Genomic DNA, 17682 nt, shown 5'->3' on the forward strand with positions numbered 1-17682 from the left:
AGCTTTGAAAGTAACATGTTGAACTTATTACACATTTAAAGAGATAAGCAAACTGTATGTAATAGAGATTCACAGTTTCATGTACAACCCTCTTTTTATGCTCATTTTAGTTGATATTTCAGTTCAGAATTGAAAAAAAGTTAACTTGAAAATCTGTCTCCCTGTAAATTGCTCTTATTCTCTCTAGTTCTACCCTCTTAGGGAAAGTGATGGCCTTTCAAATACCTGAAGAGAATTATTATGTCCCCTCTAAGCCTTTTCTTTTCTAGGCTAAACATCTGTGCTTCCTTCAGTCAGTCTTCAAGTAGCATGGTATCCATTTCCCTCAACATCTTAGTCATTCTCTTCTGGTCACATTCTAGTTTGCTGATGCCCTTGATTAAAAAAAAAAAAGTCCAGAAACGGTCAAATTACTAAAGATGTGTTGTAGCAAAGCAACATGCTTTCTAGAATCATAGGATCTAGAACTGGAAGGGTCCTCATAGGTCATCTAATTCAGCCCCCTCATTTTATACATGAGGACACTGAGGTCAAGAGATATAAAGTGACTATACAAAGTTTTATAAAGTCAAACAGATAGTAAAGCTAGGGTTCCAATGCACGCCTTCTAATTCCAAAGCCAGCACTCTTGCCACTCTAGTGTAACCCAAGACCCAAAGCCCATTGGTATGGGACTCTCTCCTCACTGGTGGAGATCAGTGTTCTGGTCCTGCGTGAGGGGCAGAGCAGAGTTATGGAGCAAGAGAGAGAGGAGAGGTTTGTTACAAAACAAACAACACCAACCTCATTTCAGGTTGCTGGTAGGGGAAAAAAAAAAAACTTTAGGAAGAAGCTGATATGAGAGGGACTGACAGTCTCTATCTCCAGCTTGCTACACTAAAGGCTTGGGGTAACTTTCCCTCAAATGAGATCTAGGATACTCTTTCTTAGATGAGCTGAGTTATCTCCCTCTTAATGGGAGAGCTCCTTCACTCTGTATTATCCAGTACATGTATACTCTCTCTGACTTTTGTTTGACTATAGAATTGGATAAATGGGTTTCCTTGCTAATTGTTATGTGTGTTCATTGTGAAAATGGTATATGATGGGAAAAGGGTCAAACCTTGGATACAAAGCTTGGGGCCCTGCTGCTTCCCCCAACTAAAGGAAAAGCAATCAGAAGATAACCTGAACCTGAAAACCCTATCTTCTAGACTAATAATACTTAAAGGAAAAGATAGATATAATTCTAGCCTGGTACACCCCTCTCTTTGAGGAGAGCAGAATAGCCAAGCTCCTGGCCTCAATCTCCTGCTTCTCCTCCTGCCAGGAATTAAAAATCTCCCTTGGAGAAGGGGGAAAGGGGGAGGGAAAGAAGAGACTAAAGATGTCTGTTCTGCCTCAACTTTAAGCCACAAAACGACAACCCCACACTACATACGGGAACCACACTGCCTTGTGCTTGTCTACCCTTCCTTTGCCCTGTTTCTGTTACTAAGCGGCCATGTCACACTGCTGACTCATGCCAAGCTTTCGGGTCACTGGGCTCCCCAGGTCCTTTCACAGCAATCTTTTTCTGCATTTCATCTTTTACGTGGGCGGCTGAGCTTTATCCTAGCATTTATAAAAAGGCCAACAGGCTCCCTCACCCCCACCAAGAGCCCTCTGAGAACACAGGATCATATGAGACCCTGGAGGGATCCTGAGGTGGAGCTGGGAAGAGTCTGGGAACACACCGCATAGGCCGTCAGAACCGGAAGTGAACCCTAGAACAGAAAACACCGGATGTCAGAGATGGAAAGGGCTTAAGGCACAAGGATTTTGTACAGAGGGGAAACTGAGGCCCAGGGAGGGGCAGGTTGATAACGGTCCAAGGCAAACCATTCAGACTGGCTCCAAAGATCCCTCTGGATGGGGCGGACCTGGGGCGGCCACTAGGGGTGTGCCTGGACCGGGGGCCCCTCCTCCCCGCCCTCCCCCGCGGTATCACCACCTCCCGCCTCACAGCGCCGCCCCCGGCCGGAACGCAGGCCGGAACGTTTGTCTCTGGCCCATGGTGGCGGCGACGGCGGCTCCTTGGCGAGGGACCGCTACTTCCGGTGCCTGGTCTGACGCCAGGCCACGTCATTTCCGCTGTGGCGGGGCCGGAGGGCGGAACCGATTCGGTGAGTGAGGGGTTCGGGTCTGAGGGCTGGGACGGGCTAGGGGGCTGCTCTGCTCGCGTCCCCTCCCCCTCTCTCCCTGGGCGCTTCCTGTCCCGTCTCCTGCGTGGGCGTCACTCTCACGGTCTGTGTCCTGCCCACGGCTCCCCCGGGTGTGGGTCCTGCCCCGTGTGCCACCGTCTGTGTCCCCCCCGGTCTCTGCCCCCCACTTCTCTCCCTCGCAGCCCTCAGCCCGGGGCCCTGTGCTCCCTCTCCCCCTCTCTTTCAGAGGTCTTCGTGTTGGCAGAAGAGCAGCGTCCCTCGGAGCCAGCCCCAGCCGGCTCCCCCACGACCAGGGTGTGAACGTCTGCCCCGGCCTTAGAAGGGGGACTGGCCTCCTGCAGCCAGACCTCCCCTCCCCATGACTCCGGGGGATTCCCGGCAGCCTGGGCCTAGGATGGGCATCGCCCAGGCCGAGGGCTGATGTCCACCGTCCCCGCAGGTTGTGCCTTGAGCTTTCGGTGAGGGGAGCCCGTGAGGAACCGTAGGACACATGGAGAAAATGGCCCGGGTCACCACAGCCCTGGGGGGCAACACCCTCACCGGCCGGACCATGTACTGCCACCTGGACGCCCCGGCCAATGCCATCAGCGTGTGTCGCGATGCCGCCCAGGTGGTGGTGGCTGGCCGAAATATCTTCAAGATCTACGCCATCGAGGAGGAGCAGTTTGTGGAGAAGCTGAACCTGCGTGTGGGCCGCAAACCTTCCCTTAACTTCAGCTGTGCAGACGTAGTGTGGCACCAGATGGATGAGAACCTGCTGGCCACAGCGGCCACCAACGGCGTGGTGGTCACCTGGAATTTGGGCAAGCCTTCCCGCAACAAGCAAGACCAGCTGTTCACTGAGCACAAGCGGACGGTCAACAAGGTGTGCTTCCACCCCACCGAGGCCTACATGCTACTCAGTGGCTCTCAGGATGGCTACATGAAGTGCTTTGACCTCCGAAAGAAGGACTCGGTCAGCACTTTCTCGGGTGAGAGTGGTATAGGGCTAGGCTGGCACAGCTCCAGCAGCTCCAAGCCCGGCCCACTCTGGGGCCTCTGCACTCTCCCTTTTATCATCCTGGAAGCTCTCCCACTTGGGGTATGGGCAACATCTTTTCACATACCTCGTTCCCCAATTCTGTACGTCCTCACTCATGTGATTAATCTTGGGCCAGTTCTCAAAACTTTTTTTGGCTCCTGGTTCCTCTGTAAGATAGGGCTCTCTTATTGCTGGCTATTAAGATCAGGAATTCTATAATCAATCCACTAACCAATTATTTTTTTCTTCCCTTTTCTCTCTCCTGCAGTCGTTTATCGAGCACTTAACTGTATAGTGGAATCTGCTAGGCACTGGGAGAAACACAAAAATGGACTCCTGCTTTCAGGAATCTTAGGATCTAAGTAACAGGGAGATTAAAATATACGCTGATACATGAGATTCAAATTAGAATGCAATAAATGCAAGTCCCCCCCTCACTAAAATTCTACTCTAGTAGATTATAATAAAAACCTTATATTTGCGCTTTTTTACCACACCCTTTCCTCACAGTCATTCCATGAGGTGTTGTAAGTATCATGTTTGAAGTAGTGTTTGACAGATAACTGAGGCACAGAGAGGTCGAATGACTTACCCAGGGTTACATAGCCAGTTAGTGTCTCATTAGCACGTGAAGCCTGGTATCTGTACCCCTTGTTCCCGTGCTCTTTCACTTAGACCGGGTTGCCCTCTCAACTCTGGCTTTTTATAGTCTCTGCCAACACTTCTGGCAGATCTTGCCAAGCTAGAAAGAGTACAAGTACAGTTCTAACAATGGACTCTATTAACCAAAGTCCAGCTTAGTGCAGAAAAGGCCTGTCACCAGGAGAGTTTGATGTTTTACCGAAGCAACTTTTGAAGGACTGAAGAAGTATATAAATGCTATGAGATAGAGAGAATAATCTCTTTTAAATGAATAGAACAAGGAAGACTTCTCCTAGATGGTAACATTTGAACTGTTTCTTGAAGGTCAGGATGTGAACAGTTAAGGGCTAAGAAAGGGGTGAAGGAAGGCATGAGCAAAAGCCTGTATGGTTGGAGAATTTACCTGCTGTTGTTGACTAAATTCCATCCTGACCACCTCAGCCCACAGTCATCTGTCATCTCCATCCTGTGCTACATTCTATAGTACTCACTAAGCCCATGAGGCTTGTTAATGTAATTCTCTTTTTCATGTATTATTTTTCTCTTTTCCATGTACTATTATAAATCCTTTTTTTTTTCTTGGTGAGACAATCAGGATTAAGTGACTTGCCCAGGGTCACACAGGTAGTGAGTGTCAAGTGTCTGAGGCCAGGTTTGAACTCAGGTCCTCCTGACTCCGAGGCCGGAGCTCTATCCACTAGGCCACCTAACTGCCCCTCAAACTGTAATATTCTTGAGGGAAGGGACTGTGACTGTGTTGTATTTTTCTATACCCCACCCAAAAGGGAGGTAGTGTAGAGAGAGTGCTAGATGTGGAATTAGGAAGACCTATGTTCTAATCCTGCCTCTGACACTTTGAAGCTCTGTGTACATGGGTAAGTCACTTAATCTCTCTGAGCTTCCCTTCCTTATCTGTAAAGCAGGGATAATAATATTTTTCCTACTTGTTCACTAGCTTGTTTAGAGGACCAGGCATTATAATGTATGTGGAGTACTTTTCATACTTTAAAGTGCTAGTTGAATGTTGGTGGTTGTTAATAATAAAGCTTACATTTTTATAGTACTTTTCTATTTATAAAGGGCTTTTGCATACACTTGCATTTAATCCTAACCTACCTGTTTAGGTAGGTAGTTTTACTGACATAATAATAATAGTAATAATGATAGCTCACATTTATATATGACTTTACAGTTTATAAAGTGCTTTTCTTGGGGCAGCTAGGTAGCACAGTGAATAGAGCACTGGCCCTGAAGTCAGGAGGACCTGAGTTCAAATCCGGCCTCAGACCAAACACTTGACACTTACTAGCTGTGTGACCCTGGGCAAGTCCCTTAACCCCAATTGCCTAAAAAAAATAAATAAAGTGCTTTTCTCACAACAATCTTACAAGATGGTGTTATCACCATTTTATAGATGAGATTCCTGAGGCCCAGAGAAGAGCAGTGATTTGCTCAAGATCCCACTGCTGGTCAGTGGCAGATTTGAGACTTTAAGACTGTAGTCTCTCAGGTCATTTGAAGTAGCTTCATAACCACACTGTAAGAGACAGGAGAGGATAGGATTTCTGTCTTTGGAAAGTGCACATTTAAATTAAAGGGCCATACTCATTTGAATCTGTGTGTCCAAAACTAGGTACAGGTGGGTCCAGAGTAAATAAAAGCGGCATTACTCTGGAACCTCCTCTCTGTGGCATTAATTTTGGTGTGTGTCGCTTAGCTGTGATAATGCTGTGTAGTAAGGACCTTCATATTTCAATAACTGAACTCTGTGAAGGGCTAAGGGGAAACTACATGCTTTTGAATTTTACTCCTCAGCGAGAAACTAGAGTATGTGGTGTTGGAGACAATGACTGTGACAGATAGAACTTCCCTAAGAAAAGGAATATTTAAAATATTTATGTTGGGATAAAGATTCTGAGAAGGTAGCATAGAAACCACCCTGTGACTCTCTCTAGGTGTCAGATGGTAAAGATTCTTGGGCCTGTCATGGTAGCAGACGTAATTAATTCTCCATTCCACCTGGAGAGGACAGTTTGAATACTCAGCTGAGTACTTGGAGACTAGGCTATTCTCTAGCTCCTCATCTGGCCTGACACCTACTTGTCGCTCCTCCCTATTCCCTCCCCCCTTCTTCTGTTGGGTGGGAATAAGAACTGTCCTCCTTTCCTTCTGTCTCAGAAAGCATTTGGAGATCATAAGTGGGTCATGCTTTCAATGCTTCTTCAAAAGAGATCTGTGGATGTTTGAGGGTTATTGGAGTAACCATTAGTTAGCTCTGGGGTCATGGTTTTGAGTTTTTAGCTAAAGTGAAAACAAGTAGGAGGTCTTGGAGGGTAGGGGGAAAAACTAGTGTCTAGGTGGGGAGGTGGGGCTGCCTCACCTCAGTAGAAGGAAGGGGCCCTTTTTTAGTGTAACTTTTTTTTAAATTAACAAGTATTTATTTTCTCTCTGCTTTCCCCTTCCTCCCAGGGGAGATCATAACAAATACGCTTAGATAAGCAAAACAAATTTCCATATTGGCTATATCCAAAAATATTTGTCTTATTCTGCATCTTGAGTCCATCATCTGTGTCAGGTGGGTAGAATGCTTCATCATAATTCCTCTGGAATTGTGGTTGGTCATTGCCTTGAACAGATTCCTAAGTCCTCCAAAGTTCTTTGTCTTCACAATGTTGTTAGTGTATAAACTTTTCCTGGTTCTTCTCACTTCCCTTTACATTACTTCATACAGTTCTTGCCAGGTGTCTCTGAAACCATCCTTCTTATCATTTTGTATGGCAAGATAGTATTCCATTATATTCATTTACTATAATTTGTTTAGCCATTCCCCAATTGATGGGTACCCCCCCCCCCAGTTTGTAGTTCCTTGCCACTGCAAAAAAGGTGGCTATAAATATTTTTGTACTTACAGGTTCTTTTCCTCTTTGAACGCTCTGAGTTTTAATCTTACTAGTTGTATCCCTGGATGAAAGAGTATGTGCAGTTTAGTGACTTTTTGGGCATAGTTCCAAATTGCTTTCCAGAATGCCTGGACTAATTGACAGTTCTACGAATAATACATTAATGTTCCTATTTTCATGCAACCACTCCATATTTGTTATTTTCCGTTTTCTTTATCTTTTCCATCTGATGAGTGAGAGGTAGAATTTGAGTTACTTTATTTTGCGTTTCTATGAATGATTTGGAGCATTTTTTTTTATATGGCTGTTAATCGCTTGAATTTAGAAGGGGCCTTTTGGGAGAGTCTTTAGTTTATATAGGTCCTGTGGTCTCCTTGCCCCACTCATAGCATCTAATGGTGTAATGGAGACTGGGGATGAAGCTGCTCTGGAAGGTCAGCTCTGGAAGCTGCTCTGGAAGCTGCTCTGAGGCTTTGGTCTGTTCTAAGGCCGGTTACCCAGAGGGAACGCCAGATGTATCCAGCCTTTCTAGGAGTCCCTGCCTCAGCTTTGGGTGCAACGTCCCCATCTTCTCTGTCTCATTCAGATTTGCTCTATGGGCCTAAAGAAGACTTGGGACAAATCTGACCCTGACCCTCCAGATCACACTGTCTACCCCATCTTCTGCCCCTGAGACTGAGTAAAAAACTACATTCTCTATGTTTTGGTTGTTGGGAAGTAAGGAAAGGAAGGACATTGGAGAGAAAAGCTAGCACTGAATGGTAAGGTTGAGCTGGTTTTACTAGTGCTGTCTCTTTTTCCCCTTCTTACCTCCTGCCAGGTCAGTCAGAGAGTGTGCGTGATGTCCAGTTCAGCATCCGTGACTACTTTACCTTTGCTGCCACCTTTGAGAATGGCAATGTGCAGCTCTGGGACATCCGGAGGCCAGATCGATATGAAAGGATGTTCACTGCCCACAATGGCCCTGTCTTCTGCTGTGACTGGCACCCTGAGGATAGGTATGCAGTGAAGGGCAGACAAGGGTGTCCTGGGGGTCTCTCAGGGCAGAGGGCAGAACAACCAAACCCTTAAAAGAATAAAATCACAGTATTGAATGGTGGAAGGGACTTGGGAGATTACATAGTTCAGCCCTTTTATTTTGCAAAAGAGGAAACCAACTAGGAGAGATGAAGGGATTTGTCCAGCATGACACTTTATGTGGTGTGGTGGGATTAGAATTTGGGACCCTTGATTCTAAAAGCCAGCATTTTCCCCATTACATTGTGCAGCCCCTCATTCGTAGAGTGCTTTATAAAGCACTTTCACTTCTTTCTGTCATTTGATCTGGCACAAATGCTGTAGCTATTATATTATCTATTATATAATATTATATAATAATAGCTGTAGAGTTTTTGTCCTCATTTTATTTGTGGAGGTATTAAGGCATAGAGAAGAAAAATTTATTGCATGAAGTTGAAGCCTTTTAAGTCATGGCACTGGTAGTAGACAATAGTTCCTGACCTCTGGTTTGATGTTATTTCTTTTTTTTCTTTTTTTGGGGGGGGTGTGAGGCAATTGGGGTTAAGTGACTTGCCTAGGGTCACACAGCTAGTGTCTGAGGCCAGATTTGAACTCAGGTCCTCCTGACTCTTAAGGTCAGAGCTCTATCCACTGCGCGACTTCACTGCCCCTTGATGTTATTTCTACTATGTCATAGTGGCCCTTCAAATACCAGTTGTGCAACCCTTGTTGAGAGGTGAGATCTGGAAAGAGAATGAACCAGACCTTCACCACTGTATGGACATGGTGAATGTTGAAAGAGTGTTGGAAAATTCTCAGTCTGGGGCAGCAAGGTGGCACAGTGGATAGAGCACTGGCCCTAGCCCTGGAGTCAGGAGGACCTGAGTTCAGATCTGGCCTCAGACATATAACACTCACTAGCTGTGTGACTCTGGGCATGTCACTTAACCCCAAGTGCCTCACCAAAAAAAAAAAGAAAAAGAAAATCCTCAGTCTGGGACAAGATTGTCATTAAAGTGCTCCTGGTGTATCTGCCTTCCTGCCCTTCCGGCTACCCTTCCCATCTACTGAGGTAGCAGCAGGGCTCCCAGGGCTGGCACAGATAGCCACCTGACCTGAGCCCCAGCTTCACTCTTTGACTTCAGCTGCATCAGGAACAGGGAAAGAGGAGGATAGCTGTATGAGAGCCTTGTTTGGGGAGGGAGAGCCAAGATAGAGTGAAAAGAACATAAATATGTGGATATTCTCGGAGGGTTAGAGAAGCCCACCATTCCCACACATCCTTTACTTCACAGGGGCTGGTTGGCCACAGGGGGACGTGACAAGATGGTAAAGGTGTGGGACATGAATACAAACCGGGCCAAAGAAATCTACTGTGTGCAGAGCATTGCCTCAGTGGCTCGTGTCAAGTGGAGGCCAGAATGCAAACACCACCTGGCTACGTGCTCAATGATGGTGGACCACAATATCTATGTGTGGGATGTGCGACGGCCCTATATTCCCTCTGCCATGTTCGAAGAGCATCGAGACGTCACGACCGGCATTGTGTGGCGCCACCTTCATGACCCCTACTTCCTGTTGTCAGGCTCCAAGGACAGTACCCTCTATCAGCACATTTTCAAAGACGCAAGCCAGCCCATTGAGCGGGCCAACCCTGAAGGCCTGTGCTATGGACTCTTTGGGGACCTGGCATTTGCAGCCAAGGAGAGCTTGGTGACAGCGGACTCAAACCGCAAGCCCTACCCAGGTGATCGGCGCCACCCCATCTTCTTCAAGCGCAAGCTGGATCCCACGGAGCAGTTCGAATCGGTGTCATCCAGTGCCCTAAGTGTCTTTGAGACAGAGCCAGACAGCAGCAGCATGGGCTGGTTTGTGGACACAGCTCGGCGCTATGCTCTGGCTGGCAGGTCTTTGGCCGAGCTCTGTGATCACAATGCCAAGGTTGCCAAGGAGCTGAGCCGAAACCAGGTGAGTTCCAAGGCTGGTGGGAGCGATTGGCCTCAGGCCCCTTGAGTGGGGCAAAGGGCCTGTGCACATGGTCAGCCTTTATTCGGTATACTAGGGCAATTATTGGGAGATGGGAGAACCTTAAGTAGTATTGGGCACAACTTCTAATAATCACGGTATTTATTAAGTGTTTATTATGGGCCAGGCAATTTGCTAAACTCTGGGGACCCAAAGCAAGGCAAAACTTGCTCTCATAGAGCTTATGTTCTATTGTGGTGGACATCATGTATATAAATAGGTAAATACAGAGTAGATGGAAGGTTTCCAGTGCTGGGGGGCACCAGGAAAGGCCTCTTGCAGAAAGTGGCCCTGAAGCTGAGTCTTGAGGTCTGGGATTCAAAGAGGTGGTGTTGAGGAAGGACAGCATTCCAGGCCTGAGAGTGAGCCAGTGCAAAGGCCCTGAGATGGGAGATGGAGGTTGTGTGTGAAGAGCAGGAAGGAGGCCAGTGTGGCTACATCAGAGAGCACATAGAGGGTCATGAAGTAGAGCAAGACTGGGAAAGTAGGAAGGGGCCCAGTGTATGAAAAGCTTTAAATACCAAACAAAAGGACTTTATATGTGGCCCTGGGGACAATAGGAAGCCATTGGAGTTTATTTAATAAGAGGGTGACATGGACAGACTTAGGTTTTCGAAAAAAACACCGGCAGTTTTGTGGAGGATGGGTTGGAATGGGGAGGAATGAGGCAAGGAGGCTATTTTAATAGTCCAGGTGAGAGGAGATGGGGGCCTGACCTAGGGTGGTGGCGATGAGAGTAGAGAAAAGGGAATATAAACATGATATAGAGAAGGTAATGTTACAGTGAAATAAAGAAACCAAGGAGTTAGGTCCAGACAAATTATTTATTTAGCAAGGCATTCATTTAGCAAGGTTCTCGGTAGCCAAGGATTCACAACCTTGGTTTCTGCAAAGCTAACATACAATTTGGAGGGAGTGAAAAACAGGAAAAAGAGGATTCTAGGGATTGAGACACCTGGTTTCTTATTGGTGGAGGGGATTGGGAGACATTGAGGTGACGGGGAGAGGGGTAGTTTTGTGGCTTTCCTTAAATCGAGTGACATTTGGGAGGGGGTGTAATTGTGTGTCTTATCCAAAACCAGGTGACTTACAAGCAGCTGGAACTTAGCTTCACAAAATGTTGGATAAAGGCAAAATGGAGTCACTCATGTTATTTTTAATGTCACCGTAGAAATGATAACATTTAGGAACTGAGTGAATATGTGAGGTGAGTGAGTGACGAGGCAGAGGTGCCGCTGAGGTTGCAAAGCTGAATGATGGAGGTTGGCGGTGCCCTCCATAATAACAGAGAAGTGGAGAGGAGGGCTTGGAGGGCAAAGAGGGTAAGTTCTGTTCTGTGCAGTGGAGTTTGAGGTGCTTATGGGACATCCCTTTCAAAATGCCGAGTAAAGTCAGTTGGGACTAGAGCTCAGGAAAGATTAGGGCTAGATATGTTTATCAGTGGGGTAACATTTGCACCCATGGGAGCTGAGGAGATTTCTAAGTGAAGTAGTATGGAGAGAAAAGAGAGGAGGATCCAGGACAGAGCCTTGGGGCCCCCCACAGTTAATGGGCATGGCACGGATGTAGATTCGGCAAAAGAGACTGAGGAGGAGTGGTCATGCATGGAGAAGGAGCGGTGTCATGAACATGCTTAGAGGGAAGAGCATCCAGGAGAAGCAGATGATCAGCAGTATTGTTCTCATTCCCAAATGAGGCAGTTCATTTTGGGGACACAAAGCAAGGAGGTATAGGCAAATGAGACTTTTTTCAGCCATTTCTTAAATATCTATAATGTGCAGTGTCCTCCCCCAAAGTCCTCTGATGCCCTCAAGGCATGGAGATATCCTGGCATCTCTAAGATGGTGCTTGGAAAGTGCAAACTCTGGCAGGTCCCATGAAGGTAACTGGGCTTTGCACATGCCCCTGGTGCTGGGCACCAGACTAACCATGGTAAAAGAGGTTCACCCCTCCCTCCCATCCCCATCCTCCTTCCCCTAGCTTGGCTTGCAGGGTAACAAATGTGTTAATCACAGAAATGCTCAAAGACCTGTCAATGGAGGAAGTACCCACATGGAAGAAATCATAGCTTCTTGAAGTGGATGAGTGTGAAACTCCCTGAGATAAAGTAAATAAGGGATAGTCCCAGCCATCCTGGACTTAACTATCTAATAAGTCCAGGGCTGTTTTTGAGCTCTTGTTCAACAGAAGGCTCATGGCCTAGCTCACAGCCCTCATCCTCCAGGAAATATCCCCTGATCACTTCAGCCCGCAATAACCATGCTCCCTTCCAAACTCCTCCAAACCTTACTGTCTCAAACATAGAATCATTAGTACTTAATCACTTTCTGTCCTCGGTTCTCAGTAGCGGGTGAGTTTTACCTCTCTCGCTAGACTGTAAGTGCTTCAAGGGTGAGGATTCAGTTCAGTTCGCTACCTGCCTACTTACCACTTATGGATAAGACACAATATTAGACAAAAAGAAAAAGGGCTATGACATACATTCACTGACAACTGTAATATAAAACCACAAATATGTTAGAGAGGGAAAAACAAAATGATCTCTGAAGTAGGAGCATTTCAGGTTGGGGGGGATTGGGGAGAATTCATGAAAGAAATGGCAGTTGAGCTGGAGGTTCATGTGTGATTTATCTTGTCTTCTCCACAGCACAGAGCCAAGCACACAGTAGGGAGTTAATAAAGGCTGGTGGTTTAAGTGAGCCTGTGGAGGAATGTCCATGCCTCAAGGCCCGTGTGCCGTAGACACCTTGTTCTGGAGGTAGCAGCTCACAGGCACAGAGTTGAGGGGGACAGTTATCACACTGGATGCCAGAGTCAAGATCCAGCAAGATCTTGATAGGCTAGAACATTGGGCTGTGTCAAATAAAATTAAATGTAATGATCAGATTGCATGCCATCTCAGGGAAGGAGGGGGAGAAAATTTAAAACTTCAAAGCTTATGGAAGTGAATGTTGAAAACTAAAAATAAATTAATTAGAAAAAAGACATAATTGGGAGCTCCAAAAAAAATTAAATTTGACGGGAATAAATGTAAAATCTTAAAACATATTTAAAAAATCAATTTTCAAAGTATAACAGGTGGTATAGATAGCAGTTTTATTTGAAAAAGATCTGGGGAGTTTATTGGACCACAAGCTCAATATGAGCCAACAGTGTGATAGGACTGCCAAAAACCCCAGTTTCATCTTGGGCCGCATTAAGATAATCCCAGCTTCCAGAATAAGAAGGTGATAATCCCCCTGTCCTCTGTGCTTGTCTGGCCACATCTGGAGTATCATGTTCAGTTTGGGGCACTGTGTTTTAGGAAGGACATTGATAATCTAGAAAGTGTTAAGGGGGTGGCAACAGGATTATGAAGGGCCTGGAGTCCATGCAACATAGGGATTAGCTGAAGGAAATGGAGAAGGTTAGCCTGGAGAATTAATGACACAGCAGAGACATGATTGATCTTCAAATGATCTTCGTTTATTTGGAGGGCTGTCCTATGGAAAAGGGAGGAAACTTGTTCTGTTTTGCTCCTGAGTAAAATTTGCAAAGAGGCAAATTTAGACTGGATGTTGAAAAGGACATCCTAAAAATCAGAAGCATCCACAAGTTGGATGGCCTGTTGTGGAGGCAGAGGCCACAGGACCTTTTGTGGAGTGTGTGCTAATGAGGATTGGCTTTTTGACTGTGGGTGGAACTAGATGGCCACTAGGGTCCCTTTCAATTCTAAACTTGTGTCATTTTGTGATTCCCCAAATCAGCCTATATTAGCAGTATCTTTGAAGAGATCCCCTGGCCTTTTTCAAGTCTGGGGCAGGTTCATAGGGCAGCTTCTTGGGACTGAGTAGATTAGCAGGGTGCATGTCAGCTTCCTTTGCCATTCAAGGCCCTCCACAGTATCCAACGTAATCTTCACACTTCATCCTGTGCTAGTGTTTGTGTAATCAGGCTGGACTTTTCATGGGCTGCCATTCTTGCCCTTCTGTGCTCTCCTGCACACCCTCATGCCTGTAAGGGATATCTTTCCCTTTTGATACCCCTCTGTCACCGTCCCTTCAGGGCCACCTCTGGTGCAGCTTTGCCCATGAAACTTTCATTACTCTCTCTTCCCTTCTTGAAGATGTATGTAATCTTTCTGGCTGTCTTTACACTTATTACAGTCTGCCTCATGTCATCATTTTTACAAATTTTTTGTATATTTTATTTTTCTATCACCTAAATTTCTCCCTGTATCCATTTCCCTCCCTGCTCCCGGAGAGCCATTCCATGTAAGAATTTTTTTTAAATATTTTTTTAAAAGAAAAAGAGGAAGAGAAAATCAGCAAAACATCAAAAACCAATACATCAAAAAAAATCTGAAAATATTACCATAATTATTTCTGCACACTGTAACCTGCCACCACTACCTTCACCCAGTTAGACGGATGTTCCTTGATGGGAATGGGAACGGTTATTTTTCGTCTCTGTATCCTTGACATTCATAGTGTCTTAAATATAAATGCTTGCTGAGTTGATAACTTTGTACAGTAACTGCATTCCCCAGCTAGGGGATTGAGGGACCTCGACTGAGAGGATTCACACGTGTGTCTGGAACGTTTCCCTTTTATCAGAGGCAGAGAGGGCTGTAAGGTGAACGTCAGGCTTTCCTTCCATTTAAATCAACAGAGTCTAGCCCTCGGCATCTCCAGAAGAGCTGCTGGAGATCTGGGCCCATCATTGACATGTGGGGAGCCTGCTTTCTGGGGAAGGGAAGAGATTTACTTAGTGCGTTAAGGGTTAGCCAGAATGAGAAGTAGGGGCGCCGACTTCTTCCCTGTACTCTTTCCCCGACCCCACTCTTCTTCAGTGCATGATCAGGGGCTGTTGCTTACTCTCTCTTTGGGGTAGGTTGCTCAAACATGGACCATGCTGAGGATTATTTACTGCAGTCCTGGCACCATGCCCTCTGCCAACCTGAACCACAGCATTGGGAAGGGCAGCGCCAGCCTTCCGCTTATGAATAGGTAATCGAGGGGCAGAGAAGAAGGGGTGCTGAGGAGGGACTTGGTGGTGGCAGCACCTTCCACCTGATTGACCCATTTCCCTCCTCTGGGCTTCACCTCTTTCCCCTCTTGCCCCCATTCCAAAAAGCTTCAACCTGAAGGACATGGCCTCTGGAATGGGGAGTGAGGCCCGACTGGATTGGAGCAAGGGGGAAAACCGAAGCGAGAACATTCTTCTGGACTCCTCTGCCACCCTCATCACTAATGATGGTAAGGTGGGTGGCGGGAGCTAGCTGCCACTTGCCCCTCATGGGCCTCCTGGCAGTTGCTTGTCCCTTGCCTGGAACAGATAGGCTCCAAGCACTATCGGACAATCCATGAGCAAATGGGCAGGGGGACGTGGCCATACTCGGTTCTTGTAGAAGCCTGACTTCCTCTCCTCCCTTCACAGAGAATGAGGAGACGGAAGGCAGCGATGTCCCTGCTGACTACCTCCTGGGCGATGTGGAGGGGGATGAAGATGAGCTGTACCTGATGGACCATGAGAATGCCCACAGTAAGCGGCAGCAGGGCCTGGGCAGGGGGTTGCCCCAGTGGGGCCTGTCGATGCGGGAAGTGTTGATATCCCCCAACCTAATGGTGTGTCCACCCCTCCACCCCAGCGGAGGAGCCAGAGTATGTGCTGCCTCAGGAAGCCTTCCCTCTCCGCCATGAGATCGTGGACAATCCCTCTGGTCCTGACCACCTGCAGGACAAAGCCGACTCACCCCACGTGAGTGGCAATGAGGCAGAGACAGTATCCCTGACCCCCGTGGAGTCCTTCTCGCTTATTTCCATTTCCCACACGCTCTATGAGAGCCGTCTACCTCCTGACTTCTTCAGTGCGCTGGTGCGGGACATGCTGCGTTTCTATGCTGAGCAGGGTGATGTACAGATGGCCGTGTCTGTGCTGATCGTGTTGGGCGAACGCATCCGAAAGGAGATTGACGAGCAAACTCAGGTGCCCATCTGACCATGTGTTCTCGGGGGGCTGGTGTAGCAGAGCCAGAATCAGAGCTACCACTTTGGGTCCCCTATGTGTCTGTGAGCTGGTTATTCTTTATGAACCGCATTCTCTTTAATTTTGGATTGCAAAGGGAAAGTGTTCTATAAACCTCAAAACACTGTATATATAATGTGAGTTTTTGGTAGCCACAAATGGTTTCCACCTTCTCAGAAGTGAGTTCATTTCCACAATCATGCCCTTCTGCCCTTCCCATTCTGGTCAGTAAGTGTAAACCTTTCAAACTTTGACAGGACAGGAGAAGGGAAGAATAGAGAGACCAGAAATTGGGTTGGATAGTTAAGAGATTGGGTAGGAGTTAAGCTGGAATAGCCAGATTACATATTCACCACATGTGGTCAGTAAGTAGGAGGAAGAAACTGGTTAGGGGTCTGGGTCAGTGCAAACCTATAGGATAGCCATAAATTTTTTAGGGTGTAGGATAGTCTTCAGACAGATTTCCAAGACTTCTATTTAGAGTACACCTAGTCTTAATACTCAGTAATGGAATTATTACATGCATAACAATCCCAGACATTATTGCAATGGGATAATTCTGGGTGCATTACTACATGTGTCCAGTACCTTGCAGTTTACAAAGCAACTTTCCATCCATTCTTTCATCTGATCCTTACAACATCCCTGTGAGATTGGTAGAGCTTATAATCTCCATTTGGTAGATGGGGAAAACAAAGGCCCAGAAAAGCAATGTCTTGCTCAAATGGAGTTACTGACAAATGGGCTTGAGGTTCAGGTCTTCTGACTTCTAACCCTAGACTTTCTATACTTAGCCACTTAGTTGCCAGGGGGATGGGAGTCCAAGGAATCTGCCACTTGTCACTCTTCATCATGGGGGAGGTTATGTTCTCTACTGTCCTTGACACATCTACCATGTGTCACCCCTTGTGCTTTCTGGCCCTTTAGGGAACAGGAGATTAAGGGCCACGGTGTAGTACTGTAGGAAAGCAGACCAGCCCAAGGCTCTCCTCTGCTTTAGCCTCATCTCTCCTCTCTCCCAGGAACACTGGTACACTTCCTATATTGACCTGCTACAGCGATTCAGGCTGTGGAACATATCTAACCAAGTGATCAAGCTGAGTACCTGTCGAGCCATCACCTGTCTGAACCAGGCATCCACTACCCTGCATGTCAACTGCAGCAACTGTAAGAGGCCCATGAGCAACAAGGGCTGGATCTGTGACAGGTCAGAGGCTGGGCCGGGCTGGGGGAAGGCAGAGAGGAGGTGGGGCTTGCTAAGGGCTAAGGGCGAGCCCCATCCCAGGGCCTCGGCTTTGTGCTGAAGAGGATGTTGGGAATCACAGAGCCTGAGTGGCAGGCCTCCTGGGCCCCTTGGTGATCACTTTCCTCCCTTTCTCTCTTGTTCTGCTGGCCACAGATGCCGCCAGTGTGCCAGTACTTGTGCTGTGTGCCACCATGTCGTGAAGGGTCTGTTTGTGTGGTGCCAGGGCTGCAGCCATGGTGGTCATCTACAGCATATCCTCAAGTGGCTGGAGAGCAGCACACAGTGTCCGGCAGGCTGTGGCCACCTCTGTGAGTACACCTGAGCTGCCCCTGCGGAACTGCTATCAGCACCAACTGTCCGCAGGGTCTCTGCAGAAACAACAAAAGACTGCCAAGCCATGCCATGAGATGCTTCTGCCTCTGGCCCTCTTCTGAAGAAAAAAGGAAAGACAAATTCATGTCATCTGTTCCTTGGACAGAATCAGGAGACCTCCGTTCAAGACTGAACTCTGCCAGCAAGTCATGGCTTCTCTCCAGTCTCAGTTTCCCCATCTGTAAAAATAGAAATCTGTAAAAATTGCAGAGCTGTTGGAAGAAAAGCACTTTATAAATATAAGTTGTTACTATAGCTAAAGGAGTTGGTTTTTATTGGGGGCTGTGA

The 17682-nt window shown here is 47.0% G+C and overlaps 1 protein-coding gene across 2 annotated transcripts; it reads left to right on the forward strand.

Moving 5' to 3' along the window:
• Positions 1–2102: 2102 nt before the first annotated feature.
• Positions 2103–17649, forward strand: WDR24 (WD repeat domain 24). 2 transcript variants are annotated; one of them, XM_027862633.1, is made up of 10 exons: positions 2103–2144; positions 2623–3154; positions 7567–7744; positions 9041–9713; positions 14643–14758; positions 14886–15007; positions 15189–15293; positions 15400–15737; positions 16799–16983; positions 17176–17649. In XM_027862633.1, exons 2-10 carry the CDS (start codon positions 2674–2676, stop codon positions 17342–17344), a joined length of 2367 nt encoding a protein of 788 aa, XP_027718434.1. In that variant the 5' UTR covers positions 2103–2144; positions 2623–2673; the 3' UTR covers positions 17345–17649. The 2 variants fall into 2 exon arrangements, with proteins under 2 accessions (XP_027718434.1, XP_027718433.1); XM_027862632.1 differs by having other exon boundaries at positions 2119–2144; positions 2410–3154.
• Positions 17650–17682: the final 33 nt, after the last annotated feature.

The sequence above is a fragment of the Vombatus ursinus genome, unplaced genomic scaffold (genome assembly GCF_900497805.2).
Source record: "Vombatus ursinus unplaced genomic scaffold, bare-nosed wombat genome assembly UNPS02014770.1, whole genome shotgun sequence".
NCBI lineage: Eukaryota > Metazoa > Chordata > Mammalia > Diprotodontia > Vombatidae > Vombatus > Vombatus ursinus.

Excerpts from the sequence above, each read along its gene's own strand:
- WDR24 (XM_027862633.1), top strand. The coding sequence starts at position 2,674 with ATGGAGAAAATGGCCCGGGTCACCACAGCCCTGGGGGGCAACACCCTC. Across the intron at positions 9,714-14,642 it reads AGGAGCTGAGCCGAAACCAG|GTTGCTCAAACATGGACCAT; the intron begins GTGAGTTCCAAG and ends TCTTTGGGGTAG. Across the intron at positions 15,738-16,798 it reads AGATTGACGAGCAAACTCAG|GAACACTGGTACACTTCCTA; the intron begins GTGCCCATCTGA and ends CCTCTCTCCCAG.